The 23804-nt window shown below is 29.5% G+C and overlaps 1 protein-coding gene across 6 annotated transcripts in view; it reads right to left on the reverse strand.

Annotated features, from left to right (window-relative positions):
* Positions 1-23804, reverse strand: part of LOC113555943 (nuclear factor 1 X-type) — a 142827-nt gene that overhangs the window by 11439 nt on the left and 107584 nt on the right. For 4 of the 6 annotated variants that reach the window (XM_026960580.2, XM_026960583.2, XM_026960581.1 and 1 more), the window contains 5 exons: positions 9724-9819; positions 6263-6391; positions 3653-3850; positions 3025-3203; positions 1585-1693 (listed from right to left, as the gene is read on the reverse strand). In XM_026960580.2, coding sequence (XP_026816381.1) covers positions 1585-1693; positions 3025-3203; positions 3653-3850; positions 6263-6391; positions 9724-9819 — 711 coding nt within the window. The remainder of the gene's footprint in view (positions 1-1584; positions 1694-3024; positions 3204-3652; positions 3851-6262; positions 6392-9723; positions 9820-23804) is intronic. The other 2 variants (XM_026960585.1, XM_026960584.1) reach the window with 1 other exon arrangement.

Genomic DNA, 23804 nt, shown 5'->3' on the forward strand with positions numbered 1-23804 from the left:
TAAAGATAAAGATATGATAATAGGTGTGTAAGAAATAAGAGAAGACAAAAAGGGCTTCTTCAGCAGTCGCTGTACAGAATACCAAGGTAAAGTGCTTATATTTTAAATTATGTGTGTTTCAGTTTTATTCGTGTTCTACGAAGTGATTAGCGTATATGACATTATTATACATAACACTTATAATTATAATTTACATTATAAGACTATGTAAAATTAACTTTTTTTAACAATAGATAAAAATGTATTGTATATTCATCTGACAGTAGTTCTTACATATAATTAAGAGTGTCTAGATTCTATCCAAGTATGAATAACATGTTTGTATTATTAGTTAATCTATTTACAAGTTGCTATAAGCCATAATTCGGGACTTGTACTAAAAATTGTACATTTTATTTTAACCCGAGAAAACCAATATCATATTTCTCGATATACATTGTGCTGTTTGTGGTTTTTGATATTTTTTTAGGTCCTTGATTAATCAATCGCATGAGAATAACATGAGAAAACAAGACGATTGTTTTATCGAATAACACTCATTATTTCAAAGTATATTATAACGATTTAAAAATTGTTTTTTTTTTATAATCTCTAGTCAAAATAAAACTGTTTTTTTAAAAAATTATATTTTTTAGTAATCGGTTAAGTATTTTACTTTTTTAAATAACAAGATACATTTTTATTTTCATATTATGAAACAGAATACTCCGATAACCGAGTATTTCAATACATAAGATTCAAAATTCAAACTCATAAATTGTTTAAGTATTTAAAGTATAGGTGAGTGGAGTGAGAGTAACGGGTGACCCCACAAAATGCTAATTTACTACTCCACTTAGATTTAAGCTTTTTTTTTATAGGTATCCAAATTACAATATATCATCAGGGGTTATGAATTGAATGCACTAAAAAAATTTAAGCATACATTTTAAAATAAGCATGTATTTATGCATTAAAAATAATCAAAATACCTTTTAAAATATACACTGAAAATTTCCGAAATATATATTAAAAATTCTAAAGTATGCCAAACAATGTCTTAATAAAAACGATGATAAAAATCAATAAATTTTAAATTATTTATATATGTACTTTTTTCTAATAAAATAGACCTATTTTATCTAGGATTACAAATCTATAAATGTATCACGGGTTAATAAATATCAGTATAATGATGATTTTATTATCCGATAACAATTTAAGATAAATACCTGACTAATAACATAATAGTTTCATCGAATGACCGAAAAAATATAAATACTAGGAAAAAATCATAAAAACAAGCATTTAACTCAAAAATATACAAACGTATGCAAAATATCGTACTTGAACTATATATAAGAAAAAACAATTTTTTTCCCCAATTTAACCGAATCTAACTTCTTATAAGCTGTGCAAAAAAAAACATACAAATACATTCATTCAATTCATAGCACTGTATATCATATCATAATTATTATAAACGCACACACTCGACCTCGAACAAACTTTAGTATAACATAACTGATTGGTTGGCGCTTGTTCGGAATTCTACATATTATAGTACCTATTAGTGATTTAATTGTAACTCGTATTGAAACTTACCTGTAGATCGAATGATAGCTACTGGCCGCGCCATAGGCGGTGGAGGGGGAGGTGGTAGCATGGTGCTCGGATAATATTGTGCCATTTTAGGACTCCGCGTGGGTCCCGCCTACAATGCAATAGAGAAAACAAAACGATGCAAATTAGTAAAAATCATGGGAAATAGTATACAATTGTAGACTACACATAATATGATAAATTCTATATATTATACAATGTATTCTAAAATTTTACGACAAACGGTGTCAGAATTGGCATTATACCCGAGTGTTAACGTAAAGTTTAAATTTTTAAATATTTTTCCTGTATAATATATATTTATAAATATGTATAAATTAATGTAAAACCTGATTTCCATAGGCCCATCCCTACGTGGGACATAAAAAAAACAGTAAACGGTAATTAATAATTATTATTAGGTGAAATCAATATAATACACTCGCTACATTATGTACATAATATTATACATGACTAACGGTAATATATATATGACATTCATAAGAGGGGCAATTTCATATAACAAACATGTATTATATTAGTTTTATTTATGGAATTGGAATTTAATTCCAATTAGGTATACATTATTATTTACTATCACCATTAATATAATTTGCAAATCGTAAAAAAATATGAAAAATATTATACAAACGAAACTCAACAAGTAAAATGAGGGGAGAAGAATAATTCAACTAAATTAACTATGTATGTAAATGTAAATATATTATAAACATATAAGTATGATAAAAAGTGCGATGGAAAATGTTTTTATTTAAACTATAACAAACCAAATATACAATGAATTGCTGGAATTTTTTTTTATATTACTAATGTCAATCATGTCAATCATGATAATTAATATATAATTAGCCAATAATTTAAAGGTAAGTGTTAAAAGTTTAAATATATATATATTTAAAATTATAGTATACATCGTGTTTGAAAAATTTTGTAGAATTATAATTAGTTCTATGGAAAATCAATATATTTCAATGTAGTCTTTTGAAATAGCAATCTATAAGAAATCGTATGCCATTAAATTGGAATTTTCTTATAAATTATTGTCGAAAGTAAACATTTAAATTATATTGATAAGTCACATAGATTATTGAGGAAACACGCAACTTTAGACGCATAATATACAATAACTGAGTTAAATTACTGTTAAAAAAATATATATAAAAAATGGAAAGTTGTTCATTGATGCACAAGCGCGTTTTAGGTAGTTTAAAATATATATAATATATGTTTGTTCAATGTTTTGCTATTTTGGTAGTCTTGTAATTTAATATTTAAAATTGGGTATTGAACGATTTTATATATATATATATATATATATATATATATATATAACGTTAATATTTTGAGGTACAATAATTACATGATATATTATAATAATAATAAGTACATAATATTATTTTTATACGTTGTGATATTACATACCTGTGCGCCTTGAGAGCTCTCCGCTTCTTGACACACAAATGTGACGAAGTCCGAAAGCGTATCATGCCCATTCTCTGGGTACTTGGCTGGACTGTGTTGTTCTGGTCCCGATGTCGCCGAACCGTAATAGTTGGCAGACGCTAAGGATGCTATGCTTCCTGAGTGTTGGCCAGGAATACCTATATACGTGTTTGTGGTATTATGAGTTCAATATAAATTATTCAAATGTGGTAAAATTGATGAGAAAATTAACTCGTGTTAATCAAGTTGAGTCAACGTCAAGATTTTAAGCTATATTATAGCAAATTATTATTAACAACAGTGTAATTAACACTAAAAGTTTAAAGTTAATAAAAATAAACTTGACTAAGTTATTAAAATATTAGTTAAATTTGTTTTCAATTAGGTATCACTGTGTCGTACATATTATTATGCAACTTTCATTTTTTTTTTTTTTTAATAATTTCTATGAGTGCGAGGATATTTTTAATAAAAAATAAACACAGAATTAAATTATATTTGTTAAAATGTACTATATGTACAAGAGTACAGCGCAAATTAATATGCATTCATGTTAGTATTGATAGGTTTTCTGTTAAAAAAAAAAAAAATGAATATAAAAATGTACCATGATCGATGTCAGAGTGCCAACTGGTTTGACTAGATAGGGATGCTGGACTTTGGCCATAATATGTGATCTCCGAACTGGATTTATCCCTTTGGCCGCCTAAATCGATTTCTGTATCTTCCGCAGAGCTCATTCTCCGCATTCGTTTGATTCTGGGCTCGTTTAACGGGCTTTGTGTCCTCTGGATCGACATCGGGCCTAAAGGAAAAAAATGAAAGATTACTTTTATCAAAAATTGATATATACATATGACATATGTATGCATACTACTCGCAACGAATAGTATACTGTTACATAATATGTTATACATAATACACAAAGAACTCTTATAAGTTTTCTTGCCAATCTTTAACGTCTATTAAGTTTTAATAGAAACTATAATATAACCAATTACTCTATATAGACGTAGATAAACTAAGTACTAAGTTATAATCTCTATACCTAATAGAATTATTTGTTCACCCTACTGCCTGACTGCCCGAGTACATGCGTGACTTTCTAATTTAATATCGCTCAGAACGTATACGCCATGTTCAATACGGAAACATACCATTTCCATTAACGGTCGCTACATATAATATATAGGCAACAGTGACATACCGACTCAACAGCAGACAATTGCGATTCGTGGAACCACAATACATTTATTCTGTTTTTGCAAATAGTAGTGTATTCAGAAATATACAATATATTTACTAATAAAAACAATAAAATCATTGCCACATTTCTCCACATCGAAAATAATATAATTATTAACATTATAATATCTTGTTAGTTATGTTAAAAATAATATGACGTATTAAACACAAATTATGTGGTTAGGTTTCGTTATATAAAATCAGACAATTTTATTGAACAATATTATTAGCGATAGTCGGCTGTTTCAATAAATCTGTAAAGTGTCAAATACCAAAGTGATGTGAAATAATGTTATAAATTTGAATTGATTAAAAAAAAAAATTGTCACCCCAATGTAATTTCGAAACTTTGCATTTGGGTAAGCTGATCCGATTACTTTCTTCCTAAATATGCAACTTGCCAATATGAAATGCGTAAAATAAACAATTGGATGATAATGATTAATTTAATATAGTTGTACAAACAAAAATGTTTATAATCCTACTTTTTTCATTATACTATATATAGCATCATCTTCTATCTTAGTATAGATTATACAGTAATAATTTTAAAAATATTTATATTTATTCATTATTGTGTAATATGTTTAATTTAACAATAAATGTTTCGACTGTTTCAGGAATCTTAAACATATCAGGAAGGACCAAATAAAACTTCGTCTTATCCATGGATAGCAAATTGTAATAAATATTGTAGAATAAGGTTTTTTTTTTTTTTTTTGTTGAATTAATGTGTAAAATGTGAGTTGAATGGTATAATAATATATAGTATGTATTTATCTTATTATTATACTCACCTAGTTCTAATAGCCAACTAGTTAATTTATTGCGAACAAGATAATATTGCCAAGGTATAGGGTAATGCGAATAATGCGCGCAGCATAATAAAATATAGTATATTCTATATATGTAACGGTACCGAACCTATATGATATATTGTATAAATGGTCGCTTTCGCGTATCGTCCATTTTGATACCTAATAAGGGAAATCGCGAACAATGCGAAGAACTCGTTCATTTATCCTTCATCTTGAAAACACTTTTTTCCTTTTTTTTTCACACCACAGCGCATTATTATTGTATAATATACACGGACGCAGACGATATAACTATTATACCTATTGGTCGCGCGAGATAATAATCATTCCGACTTAACCGCGGTATATGCACACTTTATATAGATATATCTACACACACATCTTAATACCTATATTATAATATAGATACAGATTCCCGCCGCCACGGACGATCCAACCGCAATACACCGGATCGATACACGCGTATGATAAACACGTCGTCAGCTATCGTGTCACGCGCTTAATATATTACATAATTATACTTATACATTAGGACGTGGGAAAAGTACGTGGAAACGCGACGGCTAGGATATACGCATCTCACTATAATATAATATACCTACTTTTTTTCCTAAATCACACGTTTATACCTACATTATCGACATTTGTGTACCCGACGCATTCAATTTTCGCGAGATAAATAGAGCTGCACTTTTACCGGATAGAAATACACGCTAAACGAATAGTTAGAAATTACAATATATAAGTATGTATATATGTATGTATGAGGGCATACATGTGAATGGCACACTTACTGTCTAATGATGACGGAGAAATCATTTTCTACGACACATAATTTTCTTGTATAATGTTATCGGTTATAACAAATAAAAAGATTTCAATTTTTTAAATGAAATACAACAAAAAAGATTTAAAAAAAAGATAAGTTAAAAAATATTTCGTTTCAACACATTTTTGTTATAAGATATTATTCCGAAGATTTTAGATATGTCGTGGTACCCTAGCTAATATATTATTTTACCATATATTACTATCTTATTATAGTATCAATTTTAAATTGTTTAATATTAACATACTGTGATCGCGAAAAAATACGAAATTAGTAGATAAAGGATATAAATATCTTATAAAATATCATATCACATTAAACTTACTGTAACTGCCAGATGCCATGATAGATGAGTGGTCGCCTGGCGGGGTGAAGCTGCTGCAATAATACCCTGGGTTTTCGATTTTGATAATGTTCATGGGTGGCATACCGTTTGGATTCTGAATTATAGACGCTGTAAAAGATAATTTTAGAGAATCACTTTAAAAATATGTACGCAATATTGGTATACTAAAAATATAATATCAATGTTAAAATACATATATTATATTCTATATTGCATTATCAAAACGCAAAATAATATGTATAACAAAAATGTAATGTTATGTATATTATACTGTTACGATTAAAGGTTAAACTACTAAATTTATAATGCAATTAATTTCTGTCCTTATAGTTTAGAATGTTTAGATTATATTGATTTACGAGATTCATATCACGCGATGTGTAATAAAGGTATTATAATGCTTGTGTTTTTTGTATTATTAAATACAAATGGCAAATCGTTTGACATATCTAATAAATTAGAGATTTTGTTTAAAACAAACGAATTATTGTATTGTATAATATTCAATACCGTGATATAAACTTACACATCATAGTGCTATAATATGATATATTATATATAAGTATATATATATCTAAAGTCGATATTACTGTGTATAATCCGTTAGTTTATTTTATATATTTGTCGAAAACGATAACACGGTAAAAATACGATAGGTTTAAGTTGCACGCGCCCGAAGACGACGGCGAGCTCAAATTCGTCGAGCTTGGGGTGGTTGTGCGGGTTGACCATTATAGGAATTAACCGTGAAACCAGGCGAACATCGAATCATTCGCACACTCTCTCCTCCACTCTCTCTGTGGTCTCGTAAATCGCAATTTCAATCCCTCTCAAATCTCTATGTCATCGGGACGGCGATCGTCATATATTTTGAGGTATACCCCATTGACGAGTATATTATAAACTATATTATTACACTATTATATACAAAACGCAGACAATTATCGGGTTTTTCATCCAAACAATTCGGTCGCACGTGTGTACGCGCGGAAAATGATACGTCACCCCTTTACTCGTGGATAATATTATACATATACATGCGCATGTGTGTGCGTGCCGTCTCTCCTTGGTCTAATCCTTAAAATGGGCAATGTTGTGTGCCAGCAAATGTTGCGGATACCAATGGATGACTTACGACTTTGAAACAGGCGATCTTCCTATACAGTGGCGGTGGCAGAGCTCGCACGCGGCCGAGGGTGGTATATGTTGCGGGTGGACTGCAGGCGGTGGGGACCACGCGTTAAGACACACACACATAGAGTATATATATATATATATTACTACGAGAAATTGATATATATATATATAATTTGCAGCCGCGCACTGTGCAAAATGTTTTAATATACGCGCAAAGATATAGTTTAATCTAAAGTTATAAAGGTAACGAGTAAAATAAGTGAGATATTATCCAAAAAAATATTATCTTTAATATGTTTAAAACCTAACCTAACCTGACCTCTCTAATATGTTTAAATATCTGTTGTGGCTAATTATAATAATAATAATAATAATAATAATAATTTATCGATTTGATCTTCGTACTGAAATATAGTTAAAATATAATTAAACTTTGACAATTTTTAGTATTCTTTTGATATGAATATAATCAACAACATAATATTGAAATTTGAAACAATTAAAACCTAACCTAACTATTTAAAGGACGATCATTTAGTAGACGTTGATTCCTATGCCTACAGCATGTTTCTTCGGCACAATTGTCATACTATATTTGCAATAAGACGTTTTTTTAATTCCGACGACTATACATTTTATTATTCATATTATTGTTATAAGCTATATAAATACGACTTTGTTCAATCGTTTCAAGTTAGTTCCGCAAATAATATCGTCCTAATATATTAATCCAAATAAATATTTTCTTTCTTCAGAAATCGCTGTAATAACACAATATACTGTGCAAGTCAGGCTACTAATATATATCATTTATACTACATAGAAAACAAGACTTTTAATAACGTATTTTTTACGTTTTACGATTCTGGAATCACAAGCAAAAATACATATCTCGAAACGCATATGGTTCAAAGTTTAAATGCATTTTTTCAACCGTGAAATATGAATTATTATTTAACATGTCGAAGGCATGCATGTATGAGTTATAAATTTAGTATACATTTCGAGAAAAATAGAATGATTTATTATTTGAAAATTTATCATTTAATATAAGTCCACGAATATTCGTACACATTTCAAATTAATCATATCAATGTAATATGTGTGTTTTGCCTAAAATTTCCAATTCGACGACCTATGATTGTTTTATAGATAAAAACTCCACACCACGAAACTCGCCCACTATATGCTATATAGTGCTATATAGTTGCAACGCGCTTTGAGTTCTAGGTCGGTTTTCGTGATTTTTTTATTTTCATCAAAACTACCGGATTTATGAGTGGCGTTATATTTTTACGAGCGCCATGTGCTAGTAATTGATGTATACTAGTAATAATAATAATAATAATAATAATAATAATAATATGCCGCACGTGTATATATTAATATATTAATCGATATTATATTAATAGAGTCCGAGGGCGACTGAAACGCGTGTGTGCATTCACATACGGCGAGAACGAAGCATCGTCAGCTTATGACCATCACTATATAATAACTGACGGTTAGTTATTGAAAGTTTTATTTAATTTTATGATTGTATTGATAACGTTTGGTAGTTTTAGCATTGACAACCCGATCTGGCCGAGTACGTGGTTAATGAAGTCATCATAATATTATTATATTATAAATTATGTTTACTTCTTTTTGGCTCGTGCATGAATAAGTAACAATATTAGAATATATTATTATTATTGCGTTCCACCGTTATACAGCAGCCGACAATTTGTTTTGTTAAGTTTTCATGTCACCATCTGAACGGACATTATTTCGTCTGCAGATACGATCAGGCGTAAATGCAATACACATTTATTGTTCTCAATACCGATTGAATTGTACACCACGCAACGTGCCGATTAAAATATAAAATGCGTCATTGTACATCATAATATTGTCGATTATTCGAGTTATATTATAACAATATAGGTATTTATAATAAATTGGTGCGGCGACAACCCATTCTTGTCGTATAATTTTATGACGACAATGATGACAGTGCAGGTATTATGTATGTCTTGTGTTTTTTTTTACTCCTTGTCGGAATAACGCTTAAAGGAAAATCGTGTGGACAAAGTAGAAGAAGATACGCGTTGCTCATTTTTATTTTTAGCTCAATGTGTGTAGTGTATATATAATATATAGCTAGTATTATTATTATATTATAGGTGTGTGCCTGTATATTATAATAGTGACTAAGGAGTATAATATATTATATATTAAATATATAAGGCCACGGGCGTATAACCCTCTCCTACGACTGTTGTACCTATATTATTATTATTATTATTTTTGTGGTTCCCTACCTTTGGAAAGTCTCCAAAGTTCTTTGGACGAAAAAACTCCGGTCGCTAAAATGTTATCGTTGCATACCACACCGTTATAGGGGTTGTGCGAATAGCCTGCAACAAACCAGAAAAAAAAAATGAAAACAACCGTTGAACAAAATAAAACGTGTGTGAAATGAAAAAAATGTAGATACCTATTATAATATCTCCGAATGACAACTATATAACAATCTTTTTTTAATTTGACTTTATTTTACCCGCCATCCTCCCACGTTTACGCAATCACAAATATAGCCGATACGCGTCAGCGCAATGAGTGCTATAAGGCGGGTGGATGTATTATAAAAATTATATTTTTGAAAGCGGAAAGAAAGTACGTTGGACATCTGAAAGTCCTACGACCGAAAACGACAGCAGCGACGGTTTAACGGCCTAGACGCCCGTTGAATTTTGAAGAACTAACCCTAGTACGTATATAATAAACAATATACACATAATATGTATACTATGGATAAGACGCTGCCACCGGAAAGATCAGATTAAATCCTATTTACGAACGGGCCCGAGTCACACACACACACACACACACACACACACACACACACGCTATCATACATTATAAACGATGCTGAGAAAACGGACGTAAAAAATTAATTACATTATAGTATGCGGATTCGTAAAGGGGGCGAACCGTATAATGATGTGAATGTGTATATTGCTATGTGTTAGTTTACCGCGGGTACACGCGATTGCGGCGTGACGCCGCCGCTGTTGCGGTTTTAAGCGATCGTCGGAACGAGAACGTTTCTCTGCAGAGGACTGCAGAACGTGTATTATTATTATTATTATTATATATATATATATATATATATAATATGCGTTGCAGATATCATCGACATAAACTATAAACGTGGTATCTGCATTTTTATATATTCACTGTAGCGTATTCGAACTTGATAAATTACCTAAACAAATATAGACGTTTATAATATTATTATATATAGTTACGTATATCATGTTATTTAAGTGTTTTCCAATAGTCGACGAATACGGAACCTATATAAAATGATATATTACATTTTACGTATGTATAATAGTTGTAACATATAATGTGTTATATGTGTATAATACACATATAATAATTACGAGAATGCTTCATGTCTTTACATATTATACACAAGTTTGTTTAAGTCGGAGGACAAACAGATATTTGAATCAAGTATAATATACATTATAGTATTATACTCGTACATCATTTATGATATAAAGTTTTGTATTAAATTATTAACGCTTTGATTATGATTTTTTTTTTTAATGATATGTAGGTATTTTACAACGCCAAAACTGTATATCAAATATATATATATATATAGTATGGGAAAGAACTAATCGAATGGATTAATAATTCAATCATACATATACGTACCAATAATTATTTTAACAAAATCACTTTAGTAAAAACAAATCAACTCAATTCGGTTACCAATATTTCATATGCCTTCCGCCGTATACCGGAAAATTACTTTTGTGGATGGGATGGATGGTATTAGATTTAAAAACCGTCTCTAAACACGTTTATTCTAATATTTATACAATTATATAATACTGGTGGTTACCCTTAGTCGCATATAAATGCCTAGTGTTGATAGATATTAAACGACGTGATGCAGACCGCAGTTGAACACTATTTATTATGGTTATCGCGAGTATATATTAATAAAAATACAAACAACACGCGTGTTAGGTTTTTATTTCATCTGACTACTATTCGATAACAGTATATTATATGTATACAATAGTACAAAATTCTCGAAAATTCTAATAAAAAACATTAAAAGTACTTCAAATATATTAGATATTAATTAATAAACTACTACATCCACACCATACGATGGACATGAATCATATCATTAAATTATTTAATTTCTTCAAAAATCAACGGATGAATAGTATAAACTATTAAGAACTTATATTATTACCATATTTATCAAAATGAAAAACATTAAAATACTATTGTTACGTATACACTATACAATATTTAGATCAGTAAAAAATATTTTATTTTTTTAGAAAAATGTGATGGTTTATTAACGACTCATATTAATTTATTTTAATAGTTTTTGAAATAAAGTGTGTCTTACTTTAAATGAATCATTTGATTCATAAAAAAAAATACCTATTACTCTTTCCAGTAGATACGGTTGATTTTGTTGTATTTCATACTTAAATCTCACTAAAAATCTCTTCACGAATAGATTACTGCCTAACATTACTTCAGTCTGTGTCAATATCAATACTTAATATATACTTACCCTATCTATAAGTCTACTGATAATTATTAATTATTATTTTGATTTTAATATCTGCTATTGCCTTATGGTTTTAATTATTATTTTTGTTTTACCTATTTTTAGAATATTTAAATGTCCGATGGCTGGTCAGTCAACACCACTCAGCCATGTAAACTTATTTTGAATACCATGTTAAGCCATTAGGTAACATAAAGGCGACAATTATTGTATTGTTCTTTAAAAATCGTAATGCATTTTAATTTAAAATTTTAAAATATATACTTAAACAATTCTAAAAAAAAATAAATTAATAAACTGTTAAGTTCTATGTTTTTTGCTGGTTTATGTTTACTTATTATCACTGTTGATAATCATGTATTTTATGAAAAGTAAAATTTTTAATTTTTGGGATGTATACTATAGACATGTAAACATAGTAATAATTTTTATGTTAGATCAAAGACACGAGGCTCAAAAAGATAGCAAGCACAGTTTAATATTATGAACCGTCTACTGTACCCACGCGAGCACGCGCCAAATGAAACATTTATTCCAAACTTTACGTAAAATGCAAACTTCCAGGGATAAACTAGAAAATCATTATGGTAAAAAAATATAATAATTTGTAACCTATAAAAGTTTTATACCCTGCGGGCCCTTCTTGGTGTTTTTCTTTTTCCAGTGTCTGCAGCAGCAGGTGAATGGGACATAAACCAATATAATGTAATATATCATACGATAATAACACCATAATTGATTTTTACTTTCTGGAATAGTCGAACGTTATCTGTTTTATGGACGGATATTTATTTGGTACCTAATCTAAGTACCTATACATACCTAAATCATTAACTGCACGTGGATATAATATTATTATTATTGAATGGAAGAGAAATAAAACGCACATTTCGGGATCAGGCGGGGGTGTTAACACGTACGTGCAAGAAGGGTGTAAATATACATACATGTATATAATATAACATACGCCGCAACACAAAATATTACGTAACATAAACAATAACCGGGTCAATGGTTACAATAATAATAATAATAATAAAATAAAATTATTATAGGTATCCCTGTTGATGGGTGCAGATTTATATGTTTACGTATTTATAGCAGGACATCGGTGCTATAAACACGTATATTCACGTCGTTGGATGTACGAAAGAATGCGTTTTCTCCCTTTTTTTTTAGAATTTTCCCTTTTATTATTGTGCTCGTTGGTTCAACGCCGATGTACAATATATATCATTATTTCATCATATGATATAGGTACTCTATGTGCCGGTGCCTGGTGATTCTACCGTTTAACATCCGCTATCGTTCGACTACGACGTGCTCCGAAAACTAAATAATGTATGCGATGTACATCACCGGTACATAATGTTCGTAAGTATTATATAATGAAAACGATTATAACGGCTATGGTTAAGAAGTGGGAAATCGCAGTCAAAGGGTAGTGCGCGTTCGATTGGTGCGTATTGCACACAGGTAAATTAAGAAACAATATATTTTTAAATATTACATTATTTATTTATATTAAAGTTAATTATTGTTTTTTTTTATTCAAATCCATAATTTGTTTGCGATGAAGCTCTTTTAGTTGAGTTTTTAAAGTATATATATTATTTATACTAAGAAGAAATATAGAATCGTCCACTTACCAATCCAGTATTAGTATGAAAAGTCTATTTTTCATATTTTGGAATTTTTAATATATATTTCATGCTTTTTTTAAATTGTTAGTGCGTTCAATTCATAATTCCAATTTTAATAATTTAAATGTATAGTAAAATATGATTATATTTATATTATATTATATCATAATTTTAATTTTATGCTACCTAACTGGCTATATTTGTACCTATATATTAAATAATTATCAGGATTAAACGAGAACATTAAAATTAAAATTGTTTGACATATTATTAAGTTTATAAAGTACATTTTAAATGCTGATAAAAAATAAAATTAATTACACCTATTTATTTCCTATGTTGTATAAACTTATTATATTTAATTATAACGAAATCGTTATTTTGGAGTTTAATACAACAAAGTTAAAATTTCTAACACGTTAACATTTATACATTATTGGTAAGTATAGTAAGTAAATGTAATTTTTACTTTTGTGTGTTTTTTTTTTAATGCGTCTGTCGTTCAATTTATTTTGTCAATTTCAATACTCGTGAGTATGACAATATAATAATACATTGCGATACTTCTTTAAAAAAACTACATTTCCATTCCATTTAATGCGAGTAATGAGTAGTTGTTTAAAAAAAGTTGAATTTTTATATAAATGCTTTAAATTATTACTTCAATTAAGATTTTTGATTCTGATCCGAGCTGAGTCTCAGGGAATTGATTCATTTGATTCATAATGTATTTTTGATATTTTTCAATGCATTTCTGTAAGAGGAACCTTGTGGAACCTTGTATTTAATTTAATTATTTTATGTCTCTTTAAAAAAAAACTTTAGAATAGACTATTTTTGGTAAATTAAGTAATTTAATTTATCAGAATATTATATTACTACATTATTATTTGCGTATACACTCGTGCATAACGCATAACATATTTACCGTAAAATAAGAGCGGTGACAGAAGTTAGCGTGAAAAAAATAAAAAAAAATAAGCACCTACACGCACAAAATCAAAGTTTAGTATTTAGACGATATCGGAGGGGACGTCCCAAAGGGAAATGGTCCATAACGACCCGTTGGATACGATTTTCGCCTGAGAATTTGCATCTCGCGAGCACTAAACGATCGCCGCCGACTTCACGCCTCTCGTACGCACGCGTGTACATGTGTGAGTGCGTATAATATATATTATTACGCATATACACTAACGGATGTCTCCCGTTGATTTATATGGAAATCAACTCCTCTTATATATCCTTTTGCTCCTTTTTATTCGGATAAGGAGGAGGATACCGTGTTTTTTATAATAAAATAATAATATATTATAATGTGCCAGCGTAATCTCTTCTCCTTGAAAGCGCATGCGCGTTGCACACGTAATAATATATATTATTGTTTATTATAAACGTATATATTACCTACACTTACGGGCCATGCAATAGTAATATATAAGTATAGATAGTAGTTTCTGAGGGATATCTATACGCATCGCAGTCGCTATGGTGGAAATTCCGAAATCAATTTATAGGTGTATCGTATTTAAGAATCGTGGAATTTTTATTTTAATTCGAATTTTCCAGACCCGTCTCTTCAAAATGTCCACATACGCGATTTATTGAGTATATTATTTATTATATTATAAAATATAACACGAATAAATAATTAATTATAATTAAAATTTTATGATAGTTTTGTATCGTAATAACAAAAAGGAAAACATGGCTACGTGTATTATAATTCATGGCTAATCCAATGATGTAAAAACGAAATTAAAAAAATGTACATATTTTATAGACTGACATTTCAATTGAAATACACGTACGATAATACATTATACGCACGTGACGCATTTGCTTTTAAAAACTACGATGCGACCAAAACGTTTCTGGGCATAATAATTTACGGGCACATGGAATCAGGGAATAAAAAGATTCAGTTAAAAAAAAATAAAGCAATTCACTTTAATACGATTCGATTCTTGTGTTATTCGATTAAAAATCAGGCGCGATCGATATTTCAAAGAAACATTTTATTTTTGATAAAAAACGATGGAAAAGGATATATATATATGTAATTTAAAATTGACTACTACTAGTTGCCCACGAATCATGATCATAATATTATAATATATAAGTACCACAACCATTATAGTTATATATTTTTGATCCACATATATACCTCTTACCTAGCTATTGCATAGAATTACTGCGGAAATATACTAGTATCGTATAAAAACCATATTAAAATGTTCTCAATATTCATCCACTGACTGCTGTATATTACATACGAAACTCAAATAGATGACAATAATTATCGAAATAATTAGATACATAATCGTTCGGTATGAAAAAATACAAAATACAAAATATCTCACAGCATTTGTCTATACTGTGTCAAACAAGAGCTTCAAGTACAGTTATTACCCTAATACAAAATACTTGTCTTCGTATTTCTAAAAAAAATCTGTAGAGTAAACAGAGCTAATTTATATAAATATTTCAAAAACTACTAATTTCTGTAAAGTATTCTGATAGTTAGGTGTAAGTTTTCTATTTTAGCCATAGAAGCGATTAGAAATTTAGTATTTTGTAGGTGTGGGACGCGAACACACACATATACACACACACACATATATATACGCGATAAGGTACTATGATGATGACACAATACTTAACCAAGTGATATGTATACATATATATATATACATGTAGGCTAGGTTATACACGATAAAGCGCTGCGACGATAACACTTAACAGCGCGCGTGGTATATATAAGCGTGTACGTACATTAAGTTAATCTCTAATCGTCGTTGCGGTGATCCCCACAGCAAATTTAGGGGCTCCAAACTTTCTAGACGTACCACGACTGCGCATAACATTTTATACGTTATTGCCGTGCGTATATGCAATATACATAGCTTATATGCCAGGCATAAATCTCGATTCGTATATAATTTCCCTCTCCGTATCTGTATACTTGTTATTAGTTCTTTTTTTCTTTTCTTTTACCCTCTACTCCTTCTGTGTTTTGTAATCAGCACGTAATATAAAAGGGGAGACGTAGCCTTAGGTAACCATAACCACTTGCATAAGATGATTTTTAACGCGAACCTGGCAACAATATTTTGTATCTAGGTATTATACTACGATTTTAATTTTTTTATGTATAATATTTTATATTAGACGTATTGAATAACTTGGGGGCGATAAATAAATTAGAAACATTATATGGGCAAATTTTTAGATATTTCGTTGTTTTATTTTTCTGTATGTGTGAAAAATAAATCTTATTATGTCTATTGTACATACATATTATGCATATTATATTAATAATAAATTGTTTTTGTGGATTTAAAGTTGGGAAAGCATATGCATGTATATTGTATATTTTAAATAATTTTATTACTCTAATCTTAATTCTAAAACATTATCGGATTCAAGTCTGTCATACAATAGGACTTATTAAAGTAACGTTGAAATTGTTTTGTAATTATATTTCTTTTTCATTCGATTTATTGTATATTTATCTCTCGAGACAAACATATCAAAATATATATTATTTTAAACTTTCCAAGTTCCAACATAGCTTTAAAAAAAATAAATTTTAATAATTAATAAAAAAAAATGCTTTGTGTGCATCCTATAACTTTCGAGCATCTCAGAAACCTACAACTAATAATTATTGTTATTATTATTATGTTGTAAAATATTTAAGAAACATTTTTAGTTCAATATTAATATAACTAAGACATAATTTAGCACGAAGAACTTGTTATAATAAAAGACAAAAATGTTTATTTAATTATATTTATGTACTAGTCTGGTTTTATATACGCTACATTAAACTTTACACTTAAATTACGTACGTATGATGCTTCTTTGAACAATACAATTATTATTATTCAATAATAGTAAATTTGAATTAATATTGAAAAATTATAGGTTTACGAAGAATTGTTAATCGCTACGGATATCGTTTTATTAAAGATATAGTCTTAGAAAAATTATTACTATGGTAGGCAAAAGGAATCACGAAGCCTAGTATTTCTATGATCACAAATCGCGAATTTTCCTGTAATTATTTATAACAATTATAACTAATAAATAATAGAGTAGCTGTGCAACCCGATCAATTTCTAAATAATACGACAACAATACTATTATATCTTTGGCGCACGGGGAAATATAGGCTGATCACATGTTATTACGCATAATTATTTACTAGTACATCAAAATCACATATGTTGATGCGTAAATGAATATTATTATGATGTACTCGATTTTTCCGCCTTTCATAAATCAAATTCTATTCAAACGTTCGTGACACTTTGCATTCGATTGGTCTAATACGCGTATATACGATCATGATTCATTTGTTCATGACAAAACAGATGTGAATCATGAAACAAAAAAATAGTCTATATAGGATTCGCCATTCGCATAATATTGTATTGATACATACCTACTTATATAATGAACGGGTTGGTTTGTATAAAAATAATAATAATATTACTATTTTAGAATGTTCGGGAACGACGTAATCGAGGTTATACACCGCAAAGATTTTTGGAACAAGATCAAGGAAATATCCGGTCAGCACACTCGAGTGTATTTGATAAACGTAAAACACGCATTATATTAAATTGGAGTTTATAAAATTGTATATGAACCGTCAAATTTCGTTTGAATAAATTACTTCTTGACGTCCCCGCGAGTGAGTAAAATGTCTATTATATAAAATTAAAATAATAATAATACTAATAATTTAATAAGTTTATTACGTATTTTATCGCGCGCGTCTTTTAATTACTTAATATATTTACGTCCCTTTACTATTTTCGGAACTGCAGAACTACGAATTCTGAATATAAGCGGAACGACAGACCATATACACAATGTAATGTGTATACATTCTCATAGTGGGATTATTTATGGAATCGGGAGATGGTCAAGAAATGGATATATACATATTTTGTAAATGTTATTATTTTTTTTTTTTAACGAATCACACATAGTTATAATAAATATAAACGTGTTGAGGACGAAGAAGATTAAATTAAACTTAAAATAAATCATTTTTATTTTTTTTTAACTCAACATTTTCACAGATAGATTATAAGTTATATTAGGCAAGTTATGTTAATAAAATATAATCCATTTATAAAGATAAGTCCTATAGTTTGTATTATGACAAACGTTGTTTTATAAAAAAAAAAAACATGTGTTTATATACTCATCGTGATGATCTTTCATAATAAAAATCATCGGGTTGGATAATTAAATGACAACGTATGCGGTGCTGAACGATTTTTCGCGCTTAATTACAAAATTTTTGAATGGCGCACGTCGAAAAACGCTTTTAGAAATAATAAAATGTTGGAGGTTAACCTAATGTCGCACATATGCACGAATATAGACCTTTTTTTAAACAAACATTAATATACATTTATATATTAAAATCTGTTAAGAGGACTTTATTACCAACCTGATTTTTAATACTAGAGTGAATTTACCGATATTTTAGTATTGAATCAAATTTTGATCATTTTAAATTCCTAAATTTCTTTTTCAGTTGCGTTAGATAATATTTCTAACCTTTAAATGTAATAATAGGTCAATTCACTGTAACACTATGAATAACCGAATAAAACAAAATCTTATAAAATTTGTTATGTTATGTATTTGTAAGATTGGAACAACACGTCAACACATAACATTTAACACATTGTTATTAGGATTTAGTACAATAAACGTGAAGCATGTGAAAATTCAGTTAACAGAGCTTCATAATACAAGTTTGACTAGACTTTTATGATAGCATGATTCTGGACTAATTTATTTTACGACGTCGGTAGATGTTTTGAGGTAGCGAGTAGAAAGACATGTTACTAACAATAGACTTGGAACGGAATTTTTTATAATGGCTTTGTACAAGTTCATTTACTGTTTTTAATTTTAGACAGCAGTGGACGACTGCAGAGTTTGCCGTGCGTTCAAACTAGGTTTGAAATCTTGAATCTATTTCTTACAGACGCGTGGACGACGATACTCTTAGTAGTAATGTTAGCATTGTGGTCGTCCTCCATGTAAAATATAAAATGTAGTACTATATTATTATGTACAGAGAAACCATCGGTGCAACGCGATAGGGACACAAAAGAGCAACGACGTGTGGTGTGTCCCCTTCACCACGCCGCTGATGCCGTACGCGCGTAAGTTTATTCTATCCCATTTGGTCCGACACCTTTTTCTTCGTTTTTTTTTTTCGCTTCTCGTTTAAACGCCGAGAGAGATAATAAAATTGCGCTCGTGCAGCAGTGTTGTTTGCGCGTGCGAATCGATATAGAGAGCATTGAATGAATTATAGGGTTTTTCTTATACGCATATTATAAGCGTGTCGTCGTCGTCGGCCGATCGTCGTATCCTATTTACACATATCCAAGCACATAACATATGATATAAATATAGGTATACCGTTGTGCGCTCGTCTTGGGCTGTAAAAGAAATGCATTTATATGCGCGAGCGTGTAAAAAAAAAAAATAAAGGGCGCGACGTCAAACAATGCGCGAGAATCGCTTCTCACTCTATATATTATTATGTTATATACCAACACGTCGCTTATATTCCATGCGTGGATAATATATATGTATATACGCACCCGCGTGGCCCAGTACACTATATAATGTATATTTAAATGTTCGTTCGTTCGGAAACGGAACTCATATGGAAAATTTAGCCATATCTTCCGCGATGACTAGCACGTACACAATAATTTACAGATTAAAATCGCGGGTAAGTCGCGGTGGTTTTCACGCGAGACGATCCCAGGAAAATATAATGCATATAATATATACCATACATTATCGTGAAACACGCATAATATCATAAATATATTTTAATAACTCGAAATCGTCGCGTTCGTAGGACATTTATGTAAGTCGGCGCGGTACGATAATTATTCGTCCAACTGACAACAAAAACAATAATAGTAATAATAATAATAATAACTGTAAAACACACACGTGGTGTATATGGCCGTTTTTTCAATCTCCCGCTGCAGCTGCAGCAGCTCCCCGACGGCGCCGCTGCTGTGATTCATGGTATCGACTTTTTCTCTCTTACTCCGCAGAGATTGTTTATGCCACCGCTAAGTTAGCACCAGAGGAGACCGTCGTCGTAATAAAAAACATTAAATGAAACCCCGACGAAAGAAAGAGTGAGGGGGAAAAGAAAAGAAAAAACCCGTTAAACCGACGGCCTACGCGGTGCAGCTAATAAGAGAAAACGCATGTATACCAGTATATCACATGCCACGCGTATTTTTTTTAGTGGCGGCGATATTATTATATTGTCGATATTACCGATACTGAGGACCCTCGTTCGCATATATAGGTACCTATTATGTGTACGAGTTCACACAAATCACGTTTTAAATTCGAAAACTTTTCCTTCAATTAGCGAATGTCGCGCTGCACGTATACACATATAATACACATATTATGTATAGATCGCATGCAGAGAAAAAGGAAAGAGAGGGTGAAAAAAATGAATTTACGTAAAGAAAAGTCATATTACAATATCAACGCGGCGTATATGTACCACATTCATGGGTCGTAAATTTTCCGTCATGCTAAGTAATGAAAAAGATTCGGTAAAAAGAAAAAAATATGTCCGTTTTTTTTTTTCATTATGTGTGGCCAATATACAAAGGCGTATTCTTCGTATATCCTAAGTGTGTGTAACGAGGAGAGGACTTCCATCGGCGTGAAAAATTTCCAAAACATAATTAGTTGATACTGTACGCCGTGTCACATACTTAGAGATAGATCTTTGCAATTAATCAATTTGGCGGGCATACCAAAAAATACTGTAATATTTTTCATTATATTATTTATAGGAGTATTATCGTTTTCTGTTTTAGATTTTGAACTTGATACGCGTGTTACTATTACATTAGATTTGTTTTATTTTTATTTTTTATGTAAATATTTTTTTCCTGATAGAACCAATTCCCATCGACTATTGTTTTCAAAACCACAAAAATAATATTTATGTTACTATGTACCTACATCATAAGTTATAATAATTACTTTTAGTTTTTAGCATCTTACGATTCATCAGTATATTATAATATTATTTTTACACATAAAAAAAAAAGTCAAATCAGTGGGTAGTTCGTACGACATATGTATAAAGATGTTTTTAGACGCGCTAGAGAGGGCGAATCGACCAGAAGAACAATTTAATGTATGTATAATGTATATGTTAGACAAAATATCGAATAGGGAGAAGATCGGAAATACCATCGGCAGATCCGGCGTTTACTATGCGCTTGCTAGGAGTTTTATTTTTTAGCCTTTTTCAGCATCGTTTATATTCAACAAACCATTATTGTATTATTGTGAGATACGACCTTTTTGAACTGCACTGACGTCACTTTATTATATAATATAAAAACGGAAATTTTCAGATTTTTACAAGCAACACGATCTTAAAAGCTGTCGACAATTTGTTGGTATATACAGACATTATATTATATTCTTTGATATCACTACATGTAATACCAAATAATTAATAATTACTTACAATAAATTATGTGTATAACAATAAGCGATAAATCACATACAAGTTTATACATACATATTATATTATTATATAATAATATAGTACCTGAGCTTTGGCACAAACGTATAATGTATATAAGATCAGAGCTTGTCTATTATTTATGCTATTGTATTAATACGTTAAATTTTACGTGAATTAATGAGTCTGCTGATTGTGTTTCATGTTAAATTCATTATTATTATATTTTTAGTATTTTTTACTATGTATAAATGATAATTAAAATTAATGTTAAACGTAAAACGAGTTTAAATCTTTGATAATAAGAAAATGATTCCACCACGGCACTTAAATCTGTGTAATAATGTATAAAATATACTAATACACTAATATTTCATTAATAAAAATTTATCAACATTTTTCTTTTATAAATTATCATATATATATATATATATTTATTTTGTGAATTACTCGAATAAAATTATTAGTACCAAAATTCTAAAACTTAACAAACAATGAAAGTATACAAGTGGTTTTCCTTTTCAAGTGTTCCAATACATAAATAAACGGAATGTCGAAATCATGCAAGCAAAATGAGGTTAAGTATCATCACTCGCGTGCCCCTCAAACCTCTGCACGCATCATATACCACCTTCGTATATACACTCAACTAACTGGAGCGTAAGCTGTAAGGGGACAAATCTTGTTTACTAATAATAATTATTTCAATTGGAATGGAGACAGGAACTTTTGTAAACTATTTTTGAACAGTTACCATTATTCTTTATAAATAGGATCTTCATTTATTGGTTTTTACGTTTCTAATTAAACGGCAAACACATAAATATAAACGCGCGCAAATATAAAATAATGAATAATATATTACTCTTTTTCCAATTATTAAACAATTTTTAACATTTAAATATTTAATGCTTCTGTTAATAAAATCAAAAATAAAAAGGGATCAAAAACTAAAGGTTTAAACTTATTTTTTCCACACAATAGTTCTAAATTGCTTGTAATAAAATATAATATAATATATAATTATATTTATGAATATGTTTTATAAGAGAATGTCTTTAGCGCATATTATGTTGTATCTTTCTAAAGTATCAAACAATACATTTTATGTCTAGAATACTAATACATTAGATTATGCTGAATGTAAAACTTGCTATGTTAAATAAAGCTATAAATAACGGGAAGGAGTAAACCCTAAAGTTAATTATAATAATACATAATTAGTCGTGTATAAGATAAATTTGAATATTATACGTAGTTATTACTAATAAGTTATTAGAGCAACATATTGTCGTAAATCGCGGAGAATAATGGTAAACATGCTTTTAATATTTTATCATATATTTCAACTAAACTTATACTATGAGAAATTAAAAATATTTCAAAAATTAATTATAACAATAAATCATGATAAACTAATAGACAAAAAAGCTTGAGAGGGGATGTACGACACATTAATTCATCCGTGAATCATGGAATACTAGAATCATTAATATTTGCTCGTGATAATAATTCTGATATAATATATGCTACGCGAGTTGTGGAATAAAATCAAACTTTCCGCTTCAAAATCGT

The sequence above is a fragment of the Rhopalosiphum maidis genome, chromosome 3 (genome assembly GCF_003676215.2).
Source record: "Rhopalosiphum maidis isolate BTI-1 chromosome 3, ASM367621v3, whole genome shotgun sequence".
Taxonomy (NCBI): domain Eukaryota; kingdom Metazoa; phylum Arthropoda; class Insecta; order Hemiptera; family Aphididae; genus Rhopalosiphum; species Rhopalosiphum maidis.